General features: G+C 42.5%; 1 protein-coding gene across 1 annotated transcript; it reads right to left on the minus strand.

Annotated features, from left to right (window-relative positions):
* Positions 1 to 10,747: 10,747 nt before the first annotated feature.
* LOC106602937 (arylsulfatase I) lies at positions 10,748 to 18,585 on the minus strand. The gene is made up of 2 exons (XM_014195961.3): positions 17,847 to 18,585; positions 10,748 to 15,320 (listed from the first exon to the last, which is right to left on the minus strand). The coding sequence occupies exons 1-2, from the start codon at positions 18,152 to 18,154 to the stop codon at positions 13,910 to 13,912; spliced, it is 1,719 nt and encodes a 572-aa protein (XP_014051436.1). The 5' UTR covers positions 18,155 to 18,585; the 3' UTR covers positions 10,748 to 13,909.
* Between the last annotated feature and the right edge of the window lie 6,508 nt (positions 18,586 to 25,093).

A 25,093-nucleotide genomic window follows, 5' to 3' on the forward strand; every position in this document is an offset into this window, starting at 1 on the left:
TTCCCTCTGCAACTGTATCCTAGACTTCCTGACAGGCCGCCCCCAGCTGGTAAGGGTGCGGCCATGCGGTAGCAGAGAGTACAGTCTATGACTAGGGTGGCTGGAGTCTTGAACAATTTTTAGGGCCTTCCTCTGACACCACCTGGTATAGAGGTCCTAGATGGCAGGAAGCTTGGCCCCGGTGAGGTACTGGGCCGTACGCACTACCCTCTGTAGTGCCTTGCGGTCGAAGGCCGAGCAGTTGCCATACCAGGCAGTGATGCAACCCGTCAGGATGCTCTCGATGGTGTAGCTGTAAAACCTTTGGAGGATCTGAGGACCCATGCCAAATCTTTTCAGTCTCCTGAGGGGGAATAGGTTTTGTCGTGCCCTCTTCATGACTGTCTTGGTGTGCTTGGACCATGTTAGTTTGTTGGTGATGTGGACGCCATGGAACTTGAAGCTCTCAACTTGCTCCACGACAGCCCCGTCGATGAGAATGGGGGCATGCTCGGTCCTCCTTTTCTTGTAGTCCACAATCATCTCCTTTGTCTTGATCAAGTTGAGGGAGAGGCTGTTGTCCTTGCACCACATGATCAGGTTTCTGACCTCCTCCCTATAGGCTGCCTCATCGTTGTCGGTGATCAGGCCTACCACTGTTGTGTCATCAGCAAACTTAATGATGGTGTTCTAGTCGTGCCTGGCCACGCAGTCATGACTGAACAGGGAGTACAGGAGGGGACTGAGCACGCACCCCTGAGGGGCCCCCGTGTTGACGATCAGTGTGGCGGATGTGTTGTTACCTACCCTTATCCCCTGGGGGCTGCCCGACAGGAAGTCCAGGATCCAGTTCGTGGAGGGAGGTGTTTAGTCCCACGGTCCTTAGCTTAGTGATGAGCTTTGAGGGCACTATGGTGCTGAACGCTGAGCTGAATATCATTCTCACATAAGTGTTCCTTTTGTTCAGGAGTGAAAGGGCAGTGTGGAGTGCAATAGAGATTGCATCAGCTGTGGATCTGTTGGTCCAGTATGCAAATTGGAGTGGGTCTAGGGTTTCTGGGATAATGGTGTTGATGTGAGCCATGACCAGACTTTCAAAGCATTTCATGGCTACAGACGTGAGTGCTACAGGTCGGTAGTCATTTAGGCAGGTTACCTTAGTTTTCTGGGCACAGGGACTAAGGTGGTCTGCTTGAAACATGTTGGTATTACAGACTCAGACAGGTTGAAGGTAGCTTGTAAATGTCAATGAAACTGTGGCCACATCGGATGCGGAGAGCATGATCACACAGTCGTCCAGAACAGCTGATGCGCTCATGCAGGTTTCAGTGTTACTTGCCTCGGAGCAAGCATAGAAGTTATTTAGCTTGCTTGGTAGGCTCGTGTCACTGGGCAGCTCTCGGCTGTGCTTCCCTTTGTCATCTGTAATAGTTTGCAGGCCCTGCCACATTTGACGAGCGTCTGAGCCGGTGTTGTACAATTCAATCTTAGTCCTGTATTGACGCTTTGCCTGTTTGATGGTTTCTTCGGAGGGCATAGCAGGATTTCTTATACGTTTCCGGGTTAGAGTTCTGCTCCTTGAAAGCGGCAGCTCTACCCTTTAGCTCAGTGCGAATGTTGCCTGTAATCCATGGCTTCTGGTTGGGGTATGTATGTACAGTCACTGTGGGGACGACGTCCTCAATGCACTTATTGATAAAGCCAGTGACTGATGTGCTGTACTCCTCAATGCCATGAGAAGAATCCTGGAACATATTCCAGTCTGTGCTAGCAAAAAAGTCCTGTAGTTTAGCATCTGCTTCACCTGACCACTTTTTTATAGACCGAGTCACTGGTGCTTCCTGCTTTAATTTTTGCTTGTAAGCAGGAATCAGGAGGATAGAATTATGGTCAGATATGCCAAATGGAGGGCGAGGGAGAGCTTTGTACTTGTCTCTGTGTGTGGGGTAAAGGTGGTCTATACATTTTTTCCCTCTGGTTGCACATTTAACATGCTGATCGAAATTAGGTAAAACTGATTTAAGTTTCCCTGCATTAAAGTCTAGGAGCGCCGCCTCTGGATTAATGTTTTCCTGTTTGCTTATGGCGGCATACAGCTCATTGAGCGTGGTTTTAGTGCCAGCATCGGTCTGTGGTGGTATGTAGACAGCTACAAAAAATACAGATGAAAACTCTCTAGGTAGATAGTGTGGTCTATAGCTTATCATGAGATACTCTACCTCAGGCGAGCAAAACCTCGAGACTTCCTTGGATATCATGCACCAGCTGTTGTTTACATAAATGCATAGGCCCCCGCTACGTGTCTTACCAGAGGCTGCTGTTCTGTCCTGCTGATAGAGTGTATAACCCGCCAGCTGTATGTTCTTAATGTCGTCGTTCAGCCACAACTCGGTGAAACATAAAATATCACAGTTTTTAATGTCTCGTTGGTAGGATAAACGTGCTTCAGTTCGTCCCATTTATTTTCCAGAGATTGAACGTTTGCTCGCAGGACGGAAGGCATGGGCAGATTAGCCACTCGTCGCCTGATCCTCACAAGGCACATTGATCTCTTTCCGCGAAATCTGCGTTTCCTTCTCCAGCGAATAACAGGGATCTGGACCTTGTCGGGTGTCTTTACTATATCCCTCCCATCCGACTCATTGAAGAAGAACTCTTCATCCAGTTTGAGGTGAGCAATCGCAGTTCTGATGAAGCTCTTTTCGGTCATAAGAGACGGTAGCAGAAACATTATGTACAAAACAAGTTACAAACAAGGAGAAAAAACAAACAAAATAGCATGGTTGGTTAAGAGCCGATAAGATGGCAGCCTTCCCCTCCAAGCCATCACAACACTTCATTCTGATGTATCTTTGGCATTAACATTTATGTAATTGTCCGGTTGAAAAATAAAACTCAGGTGGGTTTTCCTCTAACTTTTTACCTGGGATTTGCTTCTTTAATATTTAATACAAGCATACCCATAACATGATGCTGCCACCAACATTCCTTAAAATACAGAGGAATACAGAGAATAAATACAGAGGATGTACTGTATGTCCGGTCAGTTGTGTAGATCGGTAGGAAAGAAAACAACTTTAATCCCTTTTAGAATTAGTTTTAAGACAGCAAAATCTGAAGACTGTGCAAGGGGTGTGTAGGCATTCACTAGAGACTGTAACTTGACACATGTAGAAGTGATAATACAGATAACTGCAGTCTTTGCTTTAACAGTCTTCCAGTTCCACCGCATCAATAGCAAAACCCCACAACAAGTTCTTAATAACTTCCTCCGCCCTTTAATCTAATGACATTCAGTGGCTTATCTAATCACCCCGTTTTAGAACTGAATGCCATGCGTTCCGCAGGGAGTCCCGAGGCTCCTTCCTGCAGTTCTGCTCCTGTGGAGCTTGGCTACCTGACAGACAGAATCAGCATCAATGGTACCTCTGCCAGGGTACGATGCTAGGCTCAGTGTCTCCAAGAGAGCTTCCCACTGACATTTATTCCTGATTGGGGCCTCCTGTGGAGACTTGTTCCCTCACTGCCTACTCAATGGAGAGCTGTCACACTGTAGACACAGTGGACGTAGATGTTAGAAGATTTTAGAATAAAAAGTATGAAGATTTAATTTCATATAGTAGAAATACACTGAGTATGCAAAATGACAGAGACTGACCAGGTGAACCCAGGTGAAATCTATGATCCCTAATTGATGTCACTTGTTAAATCCACTTCAGTCAGTGTAGATGAAGGGAAGGAGACTAAGGAGACTAAGGAGATTAAAGAAGGATATTTAAGACTTGAAACAATTGAGACATGGATTGTGTATGTTTGCCATTCAGAGGATGACTGGGAAAGACAAAATATTTAAGTGCATTTGAATGGGGTATGGTAGTAGGTGCCAGGCATACCGGTTTGTGTCAAGAACTGCACAGCTGCTGGGTTCTTCACACTCAATTGTTACCCATGTGTCTTAAGAACGGTCCACCATCCACAGGACAGCCAGCCAACTTCACACAGCTGTGGGAAGCATTGGAGTCAAAATGGGCCAGCATCCCTGTGGAACGCTTTCGACCACGTTGTAGAGTCCATGCCCCGACGAATTGAAGCTGTTCTGAGGGAAAAAGGGGGGGTGCAACTCAATATTAGAAAGGTTTTTTTTACCTTTATTTAACTAGGCAAGTCAGTTCAGAACAAATTCTTATTTACAATTAGGAAGAGTGGGTTAACTGCCTTGTTCAGGGGCAGAACGACAGATTTTTACCTTGTCAGCACATGGATTCGACTTAGCATCTTTTCAGTTACTGGCCCAACGCTCTAACCACTAGGCTACCTGCCGCCCCTAATGTTTGGTATACTAAGTGTATGTGGCTATTTACTAGATTTACTATACTATTATTGGTGAGGAATGCTCTGTAGACAGAAGTCAAACTCAGGTCTAACAAGTCTGAGCAGATCTTTCCACCCCAATCTGACTATGATTGAAAGGCTGTGCATTGTGTAGAGGAAAACGCAGAGGTGTGTGAGAGCGAGTCAAGGCAAAGGTCAAGTCTGACTATCCCCCAGGCTCCAGGATGCTAATGATGCTGAAGAGTGTAAATCACATGAACATCAACAATGTTGACAGCCTCAGTTATGTTTCTACAGTGAAGTGGACCGTAACCTTATTCCCCCACTATTGCATGTTGCCAATCGCATGAGAGACTGCTGGTGTGCACGATGCGCACTCCAGTCCAGAAGCTAGGTGCCTGGAGGATCTGCTAGTCCACATTATTAGATTACCTCTGGGTGAGATCATTAGCTATGACCACTGACAGGAAACCTACTGACAACTGAACTGATAACGTAGCCAGCAGGCCAATATAATGTTAACGTGTAGGCAGTCTCGTGTGTGTGTGTGTGTGTGTGTGTGTGTGTGTGTGTGTGTGTGTGTGTGTGTGTGTGTGTGTGTGTGTGTGTGTGTGCGTGCGTGCGTGCGGGAGTGTGTGCGATGTCAGAAGCCAGTGGTACACAGGTAGCAAGAAGGGTTGATGTGACTGTGTAACTAATGTTAATAGTCCAAACCGAGTCTCCAGACCACCAGTGAGCAGAGAACATTCTTTGGCAGTCGTAGTCAATAAAGCATGGTAATCTGAGATGAGACTGAGGCATGACAGTACAGCAGAGTGCTGGATCAGATTAGGAGACTTTGAGGTTGAGTTTGTCTGCAGGGCCTGTGAGTGCAGCCAGGGCTACAGCATACCATAGAATCAAGCTCTGAAAGAGAACTGGCAGGCAATGAGCTAGCAGTGTAAAACCTGTTCTTGACGGAAATGTCCTGATAGAAATCTGACACAGTGGTAAGGAGCGAACCACAATGATGAGAACTAGGACATCAGGGTCCTAAACAAAGAACATGGAGAGTGAAAGAGGCATGAGTCACTCAGCACAGTCCTCCCCACTGGGCACACACTGGTTGAATCAACATTGTTTCCACGTCATTTCAATGGAATCACGTTGAACCAACATGGAATAGACCTTGAATTGACTGACGTCTGTGCTCAGTAGGTCTGCTGAGAAGTTAAGAACTGCACTGAGCTAAGAACTTCGACAAGCTTATTTTCTGAGAGCTCACTGATAGAAATGTTCCACCAATCTGGAAATAAATCATAAATAATCCTCTACCACATTCATCCCTTTCCCTTTAGATGTGTCTAATATTCCTAGCAGGGAATTGACAATAACAATTAACCATTTTCCTTGAAGATATTCTAGAGGGCTGTACGGAGTATTATCATCATGGCTGGTGTTTAAAGAACCTCTGAACACGTCGATTGGCACGTGCGTTTATGTGTTGCTCATTAGAAAATAAACAAGATTTCAGTCTTGGAGGTGTGTGGAGGTGTGTTTCCTGAGCGATTCTGCGTTTGGTTAACGATGTTTGTCCCTTATGAGACAATGTAGACACAGAAGCCTATTTCACTTCCTCAAAACCCCCAGAATGAATCTAAATACTTTAACAAAATAAATATGTAATTCATTTTGACGTTTTTTTCCGAGGATGTTGTAGTTGTGCAAATTTACATCTAACTAAGGTGTTTGGTGCAGTATTTCTCAAGTAAAAAAAAATGTGTAAACGAAGTTGGAGCTGCTGGGCAGGTTTGTCTCACTGTCTATGCTATTGGATAGAGAGCAATCACCGCAGCTGTTCACCCCATGTTAGTGGGCAAATGGACATCGTCAAATCGAAACCCAACCTTAATTTACCCGTTGTGACGCATGGGGGTTCCAAACTCTGTTTTAGACGAGACTGACTTTATGACCAAAATTATCCTATTTACACTTTCTAGTACATTTTGACACTAGAATATCTGTTTCTGACTTATATCGATGCCACGTACTGTAGGCCGTTTTCAAAAGCATTCGTTGCTTTTTAAAGTCAGTCGCCCTTTAATGCCACTGGATGGGGGACAGCCATTACTGTCTCGTTATGGAGATGGCTTCTCTGAGGGGATTATAATAGGTGGTGGTGAGATGTACAAATATACCTGTCTAACACATTCCCTAATCGGAAGTGGATACCACAGAAGAGATAGTGTCTGAAATACATGTGAATCATGCCAATTTGAAATATTATGTGAATCATGCCAATTTTACACCATCCATGCTCCTTTTCATACTGGTAAAGGTCACAGGAGGATCTGAGCTCAAATAGTAAAAGCTCTTCACATTGTAAAAGATGACATATGGAATTGCTTTAACCCCCCTGTTGTGTTCGTTTCATCTAAACTCATTCTGTGTTCCCGGTTCAAAATGACCGCCCCATTATAGCTGATTATAAATCCATAGTAATACATATATTATCACCTAATGTTGTGTTAGATCTTTTTATCAATTTAAGTTCTTGTGAACATTACACGTTTTGAACTTCTATTTGCTATTGATGGCCTGTAGGCCTCAATGACCTGAGCTCATACAACTCGTTTTTGAGTAAACAAAGCATAATGTATGGATTATTTTCACTATAACAAATACTCAGATGAAACATTTTGTGCTATTTATCACAGACTACTTTGTGGCAAAGTTTAACAAGGACTCTCTCCTCCTCACCAGTGTCATGATCAAAGACATGATCAAGAATCTCACATACAGTATATCGTTTGGTCATTGTGCTGCCACAGAATGGATTGTGAGCAAGGCCTCAAAAAAGCTTTATATACCAGAGCTGTGAGAAAAGTTCTATATATTATTGAAACAATGTTGCGATTGTTTGTGAGAAGGCCAACAGGTATGGTTCCCGTGGGGGTAAGATTCTATTGGGGAAAGGTTCCCGTGGGGGTTGCCATGGAAGCCAAGAAGGGGAGTGAGGTGTGTGTGTGTGTGTATGCTCAAACACATGCCTGGGAGAGGAAGTGTGTCCATCTGATGAATGGACATGTGCCTGAACAAAATGTTATACACTAATTGTAGTCTCACCCATTCATTTCAAATGACCGGTCATTTTTGACCGGGAACACCACAGGTGTACAAAAGTTAAATAAAACACCCAAAATGTAATGAAAATCATCAAAATGTATTTTGTGTGTTCAGATGCCCTGTGTGGACAAAGTCATGGAACCTTATGACGATCAGATTAAATGAACTACATTTTTCAGAGAGAAAACTTGTAAATCGGTCCAATTCGACCGGAACACAGCAGGAGGGTTAAGATGGTCATACTATGGATTTTGAATTTCAGGACCCCTTTACGTATAAAAAAAAAGAACACATTCATAAATGGCTAAAAAGACAGTAAAGATTTTAATCATAAGAAACTAGGTTTTGAAGTGTTTGTCCTATATCTAGGAGATATAAGAAAGCTCAGGAAATAAATATATATATATATTTTACACATATTTAACCCCTTTTTTGGGTAGGCACAAATACAGGTTTTTGTTTGTTTGTTTGCGTGTGTTTGTGTGTGTTAGATAGATCCCTGGGAAGGAAGCGATGAGGGGGGATATCATTAAAAACCCTTAACCAGATGCCTGCTTGGCTCCCTGCCAGGAAATTCAGCTGAATCCATAACAGTATTTTTTGTAAATGTATGCCCTAGCGGTCCTAGCCTCCCTATCTATTCTAGAAGAGCTCGATAAATTAAAACGGTATTCTCCTTTTCACCCTTTGTTGTAGACTACAATCGTCTGTTCCACTACATCTTGTCTAGTTGGCCAGTAAAAAGGAATTAACCCAATTTTGTAGATGTTGTACACGTGAAATTGTGTCCAATGGACGTGATGGATTGAGATGCATCCATTGCAACAACAAAAAACAAATGACTGACTGCGCGTTGCTCAATGCCACCTTCTTCAAAGCGCAAACAAACACTTCTTCAACTCACTGTCAACTGGAGAGGTCTCCAATGGCAGATTTCTCTATTTTCAGTCACAATAAACCTTTGATATTAACTGTCCTTTCGGTTACAAACTATGTCTTTGTGACATGCTCTAAATTAGCATGCATTTTCTTAAATGTTTTGATTTGTGACAGAAATAATTAACCTTTTAGCCAAAGTTAGGGAGAGGGAAGACTTTTAAGAAACAACAATAATCTAGAGAAACATTTTAGTGTGATTAATCTGTTCCAAAACATAATGTATATCTTTTCTGGGCATGAGCCCAATGATATTAAATGGATAAATCAATTTCTGATCGAAAAAACTACAATATTTCTTAAGTTGCCAGATTCAACCAAGCATGTTGTCAGCTATCTCAAGCCATTAAACTATCAATTTACATCTAGTTTACTGTACAGTTGCAGATAAAAGATAATGGCCCGAGTATTTTTCCTGGACATTTTGTTTTTCTTGGACGCCTCCGATTAGGTCAGGAGATACTGGTAATTACGTTTGGATGAGTCTTTCTGTATTCACTCCTCTAATGATCTTTAGTCTTTTTGAAAGCCACAGTAAATACTTTGACTTTATACTACAGTTAAGTTGTTTTCTTGGTTAGCTTCCTGAAAGCTTGTGTCATGCTGTTCTCAGGGAAATTGGAAGACGGAGAGCAGAGTCAGTCTAAAACTGTAGTGTTTTGGTGAAAACATTATTTATAGTGTGTAGAAGAAGTAGTCCCCAGCTGTGTTTAACCTTTTACTGCAGTGGGCTAAATCAGGGTCTTAAACAAATCTACTTTGAAACAAAAGTATACACCTCACACACAAGGTTATGGGCTTAGAAAAAAGAAGACGCCTGTACCATGTCAGATATAGAGTTGAAATATATTCCATTTTGAGTTTGCATCCCAATATTACACTTTATATACATTACAGAAGACTGAAATATAACAAAACCGTTTGACATAGAAACACTAGATATTCTGTGTTTAAAAAAAAGTTTATTAATTATGTAATTATGAAAAATATTAATAGCATTCCACCCATGAGGCCACTAGGTCATTTGACTGCAGGAAAGGGCTACGAGGGCCAGACAGACCTTTGTGTTTAAATTCACTGCTAAGAGCTCCACTTACAGTACTTTCTTGGTAGACTTCTGAATAAATCATTAAAGATGCACTATGCAGAAATCACTCCGCCATTTCCTGGTTGCTAAAATTATAATAGTTCACCTAATTTCAGTTTATGTGACAAAACAAGCAACTATAGTGTAGAGAATCTTTGTACCATCTAAACCGCTGTGAACTATCTTTTACATAAACAAAAATATAGTATTTTCAGCTGTTTGAAGCTGGTGTACAAAACCAAAGTAAAAGACTCAAAAACAAAACTTAAGAACGGGAAGCATAGAATTAGCGCACATAGAACATATTCTATGTGCTTCTTAGACTTGCTTTCAATTCGACAACATTTCTATGTTAATTTGGTTTTGTCACCCAAAAAGTTACATATTGCAGTTTTGAAGTGGTAGATCTGTTCAACCAGGAAATGGCTGAGAGATTTCTGCATAGTGCATCTTTAACTACAGAGTTTAATGGTTTCCATTGGAGACAAGACACTATCAGCACAGCCCCTTAACAACTTTTACCAGACGGTTGTGACATTAAGAGAGCAATCAGAAAATAATAACTACGGACTAAGCATTTCACCAACACTCTTCTTTTCAGTTTTCCTTTGCCTTAAGTATCCATCTGTCTTATTTAACATACCAAACGTAACATATCATACTAAACGCAATGTCCCGGATTGACATTTACTATGTTACGTCTAGTCTATGAGACCAGGTTGGCCTATCAGCTGGTGTAGGATGACATACAGTATATTCAAGGAAGTGACTTGTATAAGAAGCGACCAATGGTCCGTGTCTGTTGTCAAGGTGAGGATGTCTGTGGTTTTCACAAAGAAGTGAAGAGGAATATGACATTAGTGTGAAAACTAGAACAAGACAAGATCATGATTTTGTGGATATTCACAAAATGTTATCCATAGAAGAGTCCTTTGGAGGAAGGATTGTTGACATATATTTGACATTTGTATCTTAAAGCATAATTGGGAAATAATTAATTGAAGTTCGAATGTTTGTGATATTTTGGCCTTACCTAAATGTCTGTTAAGTCCGTTAAGACTCCATAATGTTTCATCTGTAGCTGCTACAAAGCAGAAATTGGTCTCATAGGAAGCTTCACCACTTGCTATGTAATATGAGTAGTATTTTCTTACATATAGTTATAAATATTGAAAAAATATTTTTACAAATATATCTGGCTAATTTTTCAATATATTGTTGACCATAATACACTCTACATGCATATCAACGTTCTGGAGAGGATCTCTTCTACTTATTGACAAATGATCCAATTTGCGACAGCCTGTATGCCTCCCCACCTATTTGTTTAATGTCTCTGGTAGCACACACAAGTCAGCATGGACAGAATGCAAGAGTAGACTAATATTTGCCCTATTCTAATAATTCTCATGTGTCAAATTAGCCTATTGCCATGGTCCGTGACAAGGTGAGACTTGCACTCCTGTATATCTGAAATAATTGGATGGTGAATCTTGCATCCAGCCAACCAGAAAAGCAAGGTGAAGCAATTCTGGCATTCTTGAAAGTCAAGACAATCCTTGTCCTGCAAAGAAACATTCTTTTTTTTATAGTTGAAACATAGATTTAGCAAGCAGTAGGCATTTACATATGTGGAGTGGAGCTTTATGCAGTGCCTTCAGAAAGTATTCCACCACACCTTGACTTATTCCACATTTTGTTGTATTACAGCTTGAATTCAAATGGATTAAATCACACATCTACACACAATACCCCATAAAGAAAAAGTTTAAACGTGTTTCTTGAAATATTTGCACATTTCTTGAAAATGAAATACAGAAATATCTCATTTATATAAGTATTCACACCCCTGACTCAATTCGTATTAGAATCACCTTTGGCAGCGATTACAGCGGGGAGTCTTTCTCAGTAAGTGTCTAAGAGCTTTGCACACTTGGAAAGTACAATATTTGCCCATTATCCTTTTCAAAATTCATTAAGCTCTGTCAAATTGGTTGTTGATCATTGCTAAACAGCCATTTTCAAGTCTTGCCATAGACTTTCAAGCCGATTTAAGTCAAAACTGTAACCAGGCCACTCAGGAACATTCACTGTCTTCTTGTTAAGCAACTCCAGTGTAGATTTGGCCTTTTGTTTTAGGTTATTGTCCTGCTGAAAGGTGAATTCATCTCCCAGGGTCTGGTGGAAAGCAGACTGAGCCAGGTTTTCCTCTAGGATTTGGTCTATGCTTGGCTCCATTACATTTCTTTGTTATCCTGAAAAAACTCCCCACTTAACAATTACAAGCATACCCATGACATGATGCAACCACCACTATGCTTGAAAATATGGAGAGTGGTACTCAGTAAGTGTTGTATTGGATTTGCCCCAAACATAACACCTGTATTCAAGACCATTTTTTTTGCAGTATTACTTTAGTGCCTTGTTGCAAACAGAATGCATGTTTTGGAATATTTTAATTCTGTACAGGCTTCCTTCTTTTCACTCTTTCAATTAGGTTAGTATTGTGGAGTAACTACAATGTTGTTGATGCATCCTAACTTCTCTCCTATCACAGCCATTAAACTCTGTAACTGTTTTAAAGTCACCATTGGCCTCATGGGCCCTGAGCGGTTTCCTTACTCTCTGGCAATTGAGTTAGGAAGGACGCCTGTATCTTTGTAGTGACTGGGTGTATTCATACGGCAATATAAAGTGTAATTAATAACTTTACCATGGTCAAACGGATATATTTTTATTTTTACCCATGTAACAAAACAGTAGGTGCCCTTTTTTGCTAGACGCTGGAAAACCTCAGTGGTCTTTGTGGTTGAATCTATGTTTGAAATTCACTGCTCGACTGAGGGACCTTACAGATAATTGTTTGTGTGTGTTACAGAGATGAGGTAGTCATTAAAAAAACCTGTTAAACATTATTATTGCACACAGAGGGAGTACATGCAACTTATGTGAATTTTTACTCCTGAACTTATTTAGGTTTGCCATAACAAATGGGTAGGATTACGTATTGACTCAAGACATTTCGGGATTTTATTTTTCATTTATTTGTAAACATTTAGAAAAACACAAGTCCACTTTGACATTATGGGGTATTGTGTGTAGGCCAGTGACAAAAAAATCTACATTTTATCCATTTTAAATTCAGGCTGTAACAATTTTTTTAAGTCATCGGGTGTGAAGAATCATTTCTGAAGGCACTGTAGTCATGTGGTGACCTCACATGCCCCACGTACCTCCGAAATTATTCGGCAATCATCATTTATTCGAAAAACACAGGTTACATCATTTGTCACACTAAACAAAGAAAAACAACATAAAAAACCCACCCCTGTCGAATGGATAAACATTTAGTTGATCTTTAGAACATTTATCCTATAGCTGCAGTTTCCATTACACATGTTGCAATGTTTTTTGCGACATAGCTTTTGCTTTGTAGTATAAACTTAAATGGAAACCTGCCTAACATGCACATATTTCTCTTTAAAATGGACCATTACTTTAAAACTAGCAAAGATCCCACTCTGGAACGTAGATATGTCCATTGAATATATTATGTTCAACAATAGAAACATTTTCCAAATCAAAAATGGTACATTTTACATGTCTATATTTTACAAAATGCATTAATTAATGTAAGGCAATTATTATTTAACTCCAAATACTACTCATATTACAGAGCAAGCTGTAAAACACTATCGAGTCTTAAAGCTGCAATCGGTAGCGGTGAAACTGCAATGTCCATTTGCAATATTACAATAACAAAGATGTTTTTAAACAACGAACAGTTTTTTCCCTCAGACATCAGCACATCATTGCACACGCGATAGAAAAGTATAGTATGTACTACGATTTTTTTTTTATACCACAATACTTGATGCTAGTTTCTTCAAACCAAAACAAATGCGCTTGGGGCGGCCAATGGCTCTGTTTTGACTATCGCGGATCACAGCTTTAAACGGAGGCCCTGGTAAGGCCAAAAAGATACAAATGTCAAATACATGTCAACAATCCTTCCTCCAAAGGACTCTTCTATCGATTAAATTATATGAGAATCCCCAAAATCATGGGCTTGTTTTGTTCTAATTTCATGAGAAATCACCCATTAGTTTCTGTTTAATTAATTAATTAATTAAAACTGTTATTTCTTTACTTAGATATTTTCAAAAATATAGAAAAAAACAGGTCAGTTCATGTCATTACTGCTGAAATAACCCCAAGTGAGTAGGTCAACATAAACATGCTGAATTCACTTAGCTACACACTACAAATGGATCAAATAGAACATTTAATAAAAACAATAGAACCCAATAGTCCTACAGCCAAAACACATATGAAAGCACACTCAAAGAGATGCAGTATAGTAAACATCATTTTCCATTGTCACACACACACAAAGTGTTTACTGGCTCAGATTATTCTTGCAGTGTTAAATGTATAGGCTACTTGTGACTGAGTATCATTGACTTTCCCTCATATTCTATTGGACATTATCCTTGTATTCAGTTTCTTGAAAAAGGATCTCAGTTTGCACAGCTTGCATTTCTTCTTCTTTTTATTCCTCCCTTTCTTATAGACCCCGTTCCATTTCGGCTCGTCCTCGTCCCCCCCGACCCAGGGTACCCAGGCCCCCCCGTTGCGGTCTGGATTGGCCCGGGGATCGTCGGTGGGGAACCTAACAGGGACAGCAGTGCAGTTGTAGTAGGCCAGACGTGCTAGCAGCTTCTTGACCACATCAGGCCTCTGCACAGCCAGGTCACTGCGTTCATAGGGGTCTCCTGTGATGTTGAAAAGCCACACAGACTTCCCTGTTCCCTCAGTGTTCCGCTCCAGGTTCCACCAACTGCCTGGGAAGTTGGCCAGTACCTGTGGTGGGACCCAGTCTCCATGGCCCGGGTCCCCTGTTAGCAGCTTCCAGTCCCCCACCCGGATGGCAGCTTGGACCGAGGTGTCCCACACATGCTGGGCCTCCTGTCCAGACCCAGACGCCAGGCCAGCGCGCCGGTGGAGGGGGTCAATGTTATGGAGGATCTCCAGGCGTGGGGACTCTCTGCCCTCACTGATGGTTGGCCATACATTGTAGCCGTCAAGACCCTCAGTCAGTGACACGTTACCCCCAGCCAGACCAACCAGGGTTGGGTACCAGTCAGTGATGTGCAGGAGGGCCTTGGAAACCCTCCGCTTGTGACGCAGCAGGGGGCTGTGTACGAAGCCCACCCCACGGACACCTCCCTCCCAGTAGGTCCCCTTACGCCCCCGTAGGGGCCAGTTACTCCCCCCAGTGAACGGCTGGGCACCGTTGTCAGTGGAGAAGATGAGCACACTGTTGCGATAGTAGCCGTACTTACGCAGAGCGTAGGTGACATTTCGTACAGCCTCGTCTACGATGGACACCATGGCTGCGTACTTCCTTCTGGCTATGTTCCCCATCCCGCGGTAGGGGTAGATGTAGGCCTTGGGCGACTGCAGGGGCGTGTGTACAGCCTGGAGGGAGAGGAACATGAAGAGGGGCTGGCGGGAAGGGTCGTGAGTGGACAGGATCTTGCGTACCCTCTGCGTGTAGAGGTGGGTGGAGAACTTGCCTCCACGGCCCCAGGCCACGGTCTCCCCCTCGTGGAGGTCGTAGCCACACAGGCCTGGTCCGTCACAGGAGCCGTACGTGTAGTAGTCCACACTGCCCGTCAGAGAGCCAAAGTAGCTGTGGAAGCCTCGGCGCGTGGGCAGACACTCCTTCCTGTAGAAGCCAAGGTGCCATTTGCCCACCATGTGAGTAGCGTACCCCGCTTCCTGCAGCCGCTGTGGGAGCGTGGTCATGTCCAGGGGGAGACAGTTGGGCTGGCGAGGCCGGATGATGGAGTGCTGGAGGCCTGTGTGGATCTGGTATCTGTGTAGGGAGAAATAATGTCCAACTTAATGTCCATCTTATTCATCTTCACTCATTGTGTAAAATAAACCCATTCAATGCTGGAGCTGATAAATACAGTCATGATGCTGAGAACACTCTTATTGAAGATACACTTTCCTCACAGATAAGTAGGCTGTGATCTACCAACCATTAAATTACTATGTGGTTGGCAAAGCTTGTTTTACAGCCTGACTGCAGCTTTCAAGACATAAAAGGCAATTCATTAAGTTAATTAGTCTTGAAGGAAACTCTTCTAAACATTAGCATCTGTTTTCGGCCAGAAGTGTGCTTCTATGGAGTGTGCAACAGCTTGTCACCCACCAGGGAAGGAGAAGGGTACTGACGGGATACTTTGCAAGGATATGGGTGAGCGAGCAAAGGAATGTTGCAGGAATCAGAAGAACGAGTATATCCCCCTATTGAACTATAGCAAACACCACAATGGCTGAGGTTGAAAAGGTGCTGCGGCCACTAACAGAAATACCAAAACATTCCAGGTAAAAGAAGAGATATTGAAGTTTTCATCAGTCCTGAACATGTGCCTATTTGTATTACTGTGTAGTACTTCAGTTACACTGTACCACATGAAAACACTTGCACCTTGTCCCTATATACCGTTTGTCTGGCCACCCAGGTTCTTAGCGTGGTCTGATATTTGGGTGGTCTACACTGCAGTAAGCAGACACACTCCACTTCCTTCAGACAAGTCCCTTCCTCCCACGACCCACACCAAGTCCAAATGAGCATGTGGTGAGAGAGAGTCCACTGAGAGTTCATGTAATGGGTGACGCAGTGTAGATATACACACACCTATACAGAAACATTCCATGGCTCTATTCTCTCTCTCCCTTCCTCACAGCTTTAGCAGTCAATAGGATGGTTTCTATTAGGCCTTGGCCTTCTGTCCACATCTCTTTCAGGCACATAGTGAGTGTGTCATGTCCTCACTCCTCAGCCCAAAAAACAACTGTCTTGCTCCTGTTCATCACCCTCCCCTGTGGGTTGTTCATCAGCTGAGAGTTGCTGGGGAGAAAACAGCTCATTCAATTCTTCTTAGAAACACTTTGGAGATTCAGACTCTGGGGTGAACTGTTTCTTTGCAAGAGAGATCCCCGAGTGACAGGCTACCAACCAACCCCATTACACACACACGCACGCACGCACGCACGCACGCACGTTATTGACGGCCCCACAGCTATTGTTCAGGATGCAGTGCAGCAGCTGTGTGGTATGTCAACTTCACCACTCAAAAACAGTCGGTCAAGCAAACCCTGCAATGAAAAAAGTTCCTAGCAATCCACTTTCACAAAATGTTTCCACAAACGTACATTGTCCTGATAAGACCTCCCCCAAGTTGTGAACTTTAAGCGATGTTAGGACATATCAACAAGTCCAACCTACTCTGAGTACTATGATAGAGGGAATATGGCCCGTGTGTGTTTCAGAGACACATAACTTTGAGGAGGCAAGGACTCCATCCAAGCATTCGTGTCGTTCCCTTTCAATTATTTTCCTACCCTGGCGCTCATATGGTTGTGTTTATCAAGTCTTTAGCAGCCCTCAGCCATTGTTTCACAATACTGGCCTCATCCTGCAGCTCTCCACATTGCTCTCAACAGCAGATGTTTCTGCTCATGTACCCTGGGTAGAAACAGAGGTATCTACTACAGCATTGATCTTCCCCAACAGTGTACAGCTCTTTCCTGGTAGGTTTTAGTCAAATAAGTCGACTATTTGGCAAATGACAGTATCCCTGACCTCTATCGTTGATGTATTCAACCTCTGTTCAATGTCTGTGGGAAAACGAACCAGTTTTGTTTAGCTTTCCCAACTCGCCTTCATTCGCTGAGAATTCCTAACCTTATGAATGATCATCTAACTCATCTGTTATGACATACTGTCGATGCCAGCAGTAGTACTTCCAGTAAATGTTGTGGTTGCTCTGGATGAGTCAGCTCAAGGGACACACCATTAGTATAAACATTTAACAGTTGTTTTCAGGGTTGGATGAGACATTTCAAAAGTACTCTACATATGTTAGAACACTGTCCTGTTCAGTCTTCTTAATTTTTTTTACCTTTATTTAACTAGGCAAGTCAGTTAAGAACAAATTCTTATTTTCAATGACAGCCTAGGAAGAGTGGGTTAACTGCCTTGTTCAGGGGCAGAACGACAGATTTTTAGGGGCTCTGAGTCTTAGGGACTCTTAGGCCCTAAGGGGAACACAAGTTGGCTAACAAAGGAATGCATTGTACCATGCATGCACATATTTATCACCAAACGCAACCAGCATCTTGATCAGGAGATGATGCATTATAACGTTTTGTGGTTTCGCTATACTTGTAATTACTCACCTGGCTGTACACTCTCATTGCCGATAATGTTGCCTACATAAAACAACAAGTGTTATGTTTAATCTGTGATCAAGAGAACCAATTACAAGCATATGTTCAAGGATATCCGTGTCAAAACGCCCGATGCTGATGGTGAGGCTTTTATGCTTACCTGCCGGTGATCAACTGACTGCGTGACGGAGTGCAGATAGGTTGAACATAGTAATTCTCCAGCTTCACCCCCTCCGCAGCCAGTTTGTCCAGAGTTGGAGTCCGAATGTCCGGGTTGTGATAACCTATGTCATTAAAGCCTTGGTCATCCGTCAGTATGAATATAATGTGTGGTGGCTGCTTAGGCTCAAACGTAATAGAGGCATCGTTTTGAGTGTGCTCCTCCACTTGATTCGGCTTGATCCAGTCCATGGATAGGTAGCCAAAACTTAGCAAACTGACCATTGAGAAGCTGGTAACTGCGTGCATTTTTACTGATTTTAGAGTGTACTTGGACAGAGTCGTTAGGGTACTCGCACTCTAGTCTCTGGTTTTTCTTTTTGTATTACACACATTCTTGAAATAATACGTAGACACACGCGCGTAATTGATGATCCTAGGATGCAGAGTGGAAACATTGTTTCTGCCGCAGATTCTCATTCGTCATCATGACGGTCTTCTGCGTTTACAACGTCCAAGCTTCTCTTCTGTAAACTTGGCCTCTAAACTTTGAAAGCTACTACTGCACATTATAAAGTTGCATCGTTTCCAGGCACGCTGATAACCATTCCTTAGTCCCCACTAAACACTGGCCGGCCAAGTATGGTTTGATATTTACAGTAGCCTACATTAGCCTATCTTTTGCACTATTTCTCCTCTCAGTGGTTGTTGAAACTCCGCCCGCGTCTCATCACCGAACATGAAACAAGACCCCTTCATGGACCCACCCTCTGCCCCTGATACAAGAAAAGCCCGTTGCGGCTCATCTCAAGGAAAATTGTCTAGACCCTGCATTGAAAAAAATTGCATCCCATACATTTTTCTTATGCTACACGTTTTTTAAACGAACATAAATCAAAAATCTCGGATTATGGGTAGAATCACTTTATTATCAAAGTTAGAATGGGAGTAGGCTACAGTGAACATACTACAATTAGGCCTTTCTTGTGCTCAAGTATGTCCATGTTATTTAAGTAGCTGCATTTCAAAAGTTCTACGACAGACTTTATATTTCACGACATGATAATAACTCTATTATTTAAAGTCAGAATGGGAGTAGGTAGGCTTCAGTCAAACTACATGTAGGCTCATGTTGTGGCTACTGCTGTATTCCAACGGTTGTGTGATGGACCATGCCCTTTAGAGGGGAGAATCATGAAACAGGACACCTACCTCCTAATCAGTCTATGTGTGCAGTAATCTAGCACAACATTATATATCCCTTTATAGACTCCATGCCCTCGGCTATGATGCAGCTACAAAGAGAAGGTACAGTTGAAGTCGGAAGTTTACATACAGTTAGGTTGGAGTCATTAAAACTTGTTTTTCAACCACTCCACAAATGTATTGTTAACAAACTATAGTTTTGGCAAGTCGGTTAGGATATCTACTTTGTGCATGACACAAGTAATTTTTCCAACAATTGTTTACAGACAGATTATTTCACCTATAATTCACTGTATCACAATTCCAGTGGGTCAGATGTTTACATACACTAAGTTGACTGTGCCTTTAAACAGCTTGGAAAATTCCAGAAATTGATGTCATGGCTTTAGAAGCTTCTGATAGGCTAATTGACATAATTTGAGTCAACTGGAGGTGTACCTGTGGATGTATTCCAAGCCCTACCTTCAAAGTCAGTGCCTCTTTGCTTGACATCATTGGAAAATCAAAAGAAATCAGCCAAGACCTCAGAAAAACAATTGTAGACCTCCACAAGTCTGGTTCATCCTTGGGAGCAATTTCCAAACGCCTGAAGGTACCACGTTCATCTGTACAAACAATAGTACGTAAGTATAAACACCATGGGACCACGCAGCCGGCATACTGCTCAGGAAGGAGACGCGTTCTGTCTCCTAGAGATGAACGTACTTTGGTGCGAAAGGTGCAAATCAATCCCAGAACAACAGCAAAGGACCTTGTGAAGATGCTGGAGGAAACAGGTACAAAAGTATCTATATCCACAGTCAAACGAGTCCTATATCGACATAACCTGAAAGGCCACTCAGCAAGGAAGAACCCACTGCTCCAAAACTGCCACAAAAAAGCCAGACTACGGTTTGCAACTGCACATGGGGACAAGGATCATACTTTTTGGAGAAATGTCTGGTCTGATGAAACAAAAATAGAACTGGATGGCCATAATGACCATCATTATGCCACGACTTCCACCGAAGGTGGCTCCACTCCCTGTTCGGGCGGTGCTCGGCGGTCGTCGTCGCCGGCCTACTAGCTGCCACCGATCCATTTTTCCTTTTCGTTTGTGTCTGTCTGTTTTATCACACCTGTGTTCATTTAGTTGATTTCAGTGGGTTTATTTACACCCCGCTGCCTGCTAGTCTTTGTGCGGGATTGTTTGTATGTGTACGACGTTAGGGGTGCGTGTCTGCACCACAGGGTTTTCGTTTCATTCGGTAGTGTTACCGTTTCGATATTTTGTTTAGGAGTTGAGGTTTCTCCTCCGTGTGTGTAATGAGTTTCCCTGTGTGTGGCGACTTAGTTTTGTGCGTGTTTTCCCCCATGTTGTTGTTGAGTCGGGACTACATTAATAAACGTTTGTGCCACTGGAACTTCCTTGCTCTCCTGCTCCTGATTCCTGCACCTCCCTCCTACTAGGAGGCTTCGTAACACATTATGTTTGGAGGAAAAAGGGGGAGGCTTGCAAGCCGAAGAACACCATCCCAACCGTGAAGCACGGTGGTGGCAGCATCATGTTGTGGGGGTGCTTTGCTGCAGGAGGGACTGGTGCACTTCACAAAATAGATGGCATCATGAGGAGGAAAATTATGTGGATATATTGAAGCAGCATCTCAAGACATCAGTCAGGAAGTTAAAGCTTGGTCGCAAATGGATCTTCCAAATGGACAATGACCCCAAGCATACTTACAAAGTTGTGGCAAAATGGCTTAAGGACAACAAAGTCAAGCTATTGGAGTGGCCATCACAAAGCCCTGACCTCAATCCTATAGAAAATATGTGGGCAGAACTGAAAAAGCGTGTGCGAGCAAGGAGGCTTATAAACCTGACTCAGTTTCACCAGCTCTGTCAGGAGGAATGGGCCAAAATTCACCCAATTTATTGTGGGAAGCTTGTGGAAGGCTACCTGAAACATTTGACCTAAGTTAAACAATTTAAAGGCAATGGTACTAATACTAATTGAGTGTATGTAAACTTCTGACCCATTGGGAATGTGATGAAAGAAATAAAAGCTGAAAGAAATAATTCTCTCTACTATTATCCTGACATTTCACATTCTTAAAATAAAGTGGTGATCCTAACTGACCTAAGACAGGACATTTTTACTAGGATTAAATGTCAGGAATTGTGAAAAGCTGAGTTTAAATGTATTTGGCTAAGGTGTATGTAAACTTCCGACTTCAACTGTATATATAAGGTTGATGGAGAATCAGATTTACCTGTCACCTTTAGAGGCCCCTGTAATATATTTGTGTGTTCACATGGTACGCTTCATGCTGTCAAATCAAACACACACACTAACAACAGTGGTGTAAAGTACTTAAGTAAAATACTTTAAAGTTCTACTTAAGTTGTTTTGGGGGTATCTGTACTTTACTTGACTATTTATATTTTTGACAACTTTTACTCCACCACATTCCTATAGAAGATAATGTATTTTTTACTCAATACATTTTCCTTGACACCCAAAAGTTACATTTTTTAATGCTTAACAGGACAGGAAAATGGTCCAATTCACACACTTATAAAGAGAACATCCCTGGTCATCACTACTGTCTCTGATCTGGTGGAAAATAGAGGTGGTAAGCAACAGGGAAATGTGTTATGTTCCAAATACTTCATTTGTAAATTATGTCTGAGTGTTGGAGTGTGCTCCTGGCTATCAATACATGTAAAAAAAAAAAGTGCTATCTGGTTTTATTAGTATAGGGAATTTGGAATGATTTATACTTTGACTTTTGATACTAATATATTAGTTTAGCAATTGCATTTACTTTTGATACTTAAGTATATTTAAAACCAAATACTTTTAGACTTACTCAAGTAGTATTTTACTGGGTGACTTTCACTTGAGTCATTTTCTATTAAGGTATATCTACTTTTACTCAAATATGACAATTGGGTACTTTTTTCACCACTGCCTAACAAGTACATCCCTCTTCCCTCTATACCCCTAGGCACAATATTACATTTACATTACATTTAAGTCATTTAGCAGACGCTCTTATCCAGAGCGACTTACAAAATGGTGCATTCACCTTATGATATCCAGTGGAACAACCACTTTACAATAGTGCATCTAAATCTTTTAAGGGGGGGGGGGGGGGTTAGAAGGATTACTTTATCCTATCCTAGGTATTCCTTAAAGAGGTGGGGTTTCAGGTGTCTCCGGAAGGTGGTGATTGACTCCGCTGTCCTGGCGTCGTGAGGGAGCTTGTTCCACCATTGGGGTGCCAGAGCAGCGAACAGTTTTGACTGGGCTGAGCGGGAACTGTGCTTCCTCAGAGGTAGGGGGGCCAGCAGGCCAGTGGTGGATGAACGCAGTGCCCTTGTTTGGGTGTAGGGCCTGATCAGAGCCTGAAGGTATGGAGGTGCCGTTCCCTTCACAGCTCCGTAGGCAATCACCATGGTCTTGTAGCGGATGCGAGCTTCAACTGGAAGCCAGTGGAGAGAGCGGAGGAGCGGGGTGACGTGAGAGAACTTGGGAAGGTTGAACACCAGACGGGCTGCGGCGTTCTGGATGAGTTGTAGGGGTTTAATGGCACAGGCAGGGAGCCCAGCCAACAGCGAGTTGCAGTAATCCAGACGGGAGATGACAAGTGCCTGGATTAGGACCTGCGCCGCTTCCTGTGTGAGGCAGGGTCGTACTCTGCAAATGTTGTAGAGCATGAACCTACAGGATCGGGTCACCGCCTTGATGTTAGTGGAGAACGACAGGGTGTTGTCCAGGATCACGCCAAGGTTCTTAGCACTCTGGGAGGAGGACACAAGGGAGTTGTCAACCGTGATGGCGAGATCATGGAAGGGGCAGTCCTTCCCCGGGAGGAAGAGCAGCTCCGTCTTGCCGAGGTTCAGCTTGAGCTGGTGATCCGTCATCCACACTGATATGTCTGACAGACATGCAGAGATGCGATTCGCCGCCTGGTTATCAGAAGGGGGAAAGGAGAAGATTAATTGTGTGTCGTCTGCATAGCAATGATAGGAGAGACCATGTGAGGATATGACAGAGCCAAGTGACGCGCCGGAGATGCCCAACTCGGAGAGTTGTAAATTACCTTTACAGTGCAACTAAAGTGTGCCAAAAGTTCATCCCATTTCACTCAACACAAAGCAATGATTTTGCTGCTTCACTGCTACGCCACCACCAAAAAGTGGTCATAGCACAATGTCAAGTGTCGAGAATCCACCAACGTTACCTGACTAACATCTATGCCTGCAAATGTTTTCTTTATCAACTGTATTCTTTTTTTGAATAGGAAGTATGCCTGTGTACCTAGAATAACCTTGTTGATCAGCCCCAGAGCAGAAGGTCTCTGCTGCCATGGGGTTAGCTTTAGCTCCAGTGTTAGTGTTTAACTTGGCTGCAACTGGATATTTATGGTCCACCTGGGTATTGGGAAACAGACAGTGTTTTTTTTTTAACCGCTCTGTGGCATTCCACCATTGAAACATTGCTTTTTCTCTCTCCGTTTTCCACTGGAGAGGGAAGTGCCTCCGATTATTACCTTACTTCATAAGAGCTGTCTTCCATAGTTTCGTTACTGAGGTTCTTGAAACGTTCTGTCTGCCTTCTGTCCTTGAAAGTCCTTTCCTCCCACACTGAAAAAGGAAATAGGTATTTGTAAGGAGACACAGCAGGAGCAACTTTGAAACTGTACAGCTTTGTGAAAGGGAACGTTCCAACGAAACAGAGAGTATGAAAGTGAACTCTGTCGATTTTCTATTGAATTGATGGATTAATCGTCCTCAGTGATTGAAGTGTGTATGAAGTCACAGGATATGGTGCAAACGTCCTCAATGCAAAGACTTGCTTTGAGAGGGGGTGTAGTTGTAACACTCACAGTAAGCAGGGCGTTAGACTTTATTCGACTGCAATAATACCAAACCATTCACCGGATTTGTTCTGGCATTAGTAAGGTTTACATGAAGCTTTACTTGGCTGTATGTTTATTGACAGAGATTTAATGATATTAGCGGTTCCTCTGTAAACCCATGTAAGATTTTATTTGTGAGAGGAAAATATTTTCTTTCTTTCCCCTCCCTCCCATCCCTTGGCACAAAGTAACAGCCAATAGGGGAGTTGTCAATGGGCATTCATTCATTGAACAAGTTACTGATTATGCATGGTTATGCATTTCCTCTTTACTAGAGTAAGCCCACTTCTCTTTCACAAGTGTATTTCAATGGTATAGTTGTAGTTGTCTGTACTGTAGTAATGTGATTGAAATAACGATAAGAATACAAAAATAAATCACAGTACAGATTGGTATTTGCGATCCAATATCATTTTTACTGAATGGCAGACAATGATCTGCCAATGGTCATTCATGTTAGAAGATTTTCCTATATTTAAAGTGGTTGGGCCAGAGGAATGAGCAGTTGGCATTGGTGGAATGAAAATAGAGGTGGAGGGCAACAGGCAAACGTGTCATGTTACATTTTAGTCATTTAGCAGACGCTCTTATCCAGAGCGACTTACAGTAATGAATGCATACATTTCATTTCATGCACTTTTTTGTACTGGCCCCCCGTGGGAATCGAACCCACAACCCTGGCGTTGCACACACCATGCTCTACCAACTGAGCCACAGGGAAGGCTGTGTTCCAACATGAAAAGCACAAGACTATGCCCATGTGGTTAGCGTTCATATTTACTCTACACACTGAAACTCGCACATCTGTTCCAGCATTATCTGACGGTTTTGTCATGATATACATATAAGACAAAATGTTATTAATGGTTCATTGACAATCATAACGATGTGGTTTAGTATGAGAAGATATTTCTAGTCACATGAACCAGAGTTTGAACAGGAAGAGTCTGTTGTTTGTTTGGGCTGATTTAGGCCATATCTATTCTTTACAAGAGCCAGAAGCCAGGTATGACATCAGATTAGAAAATGTGTTCTGTGATTAGTTGTTCTTGTTTAGTTTTATTTTGTATACATGGCAGCTAAAAATCTGAATTGCGTATACAAAAGCACATAACAAAACAATAACATTGTAACACAG

The sequence above is a fragment of the Salmo salar genome, chromosome 04, assembly GCF_965601325.2.
Source record: "Salmo salar chromosome 04, fSalSal1, whole genome shotgun sequence".
In the NCBI taxonomy this organism is placed as follows: domain Eukaryota; kingdom Metazoa; phylum Chordata; class Actinopteri; order Salmoniformes; family Salmonidae; genus Salmo; species Salmo salar.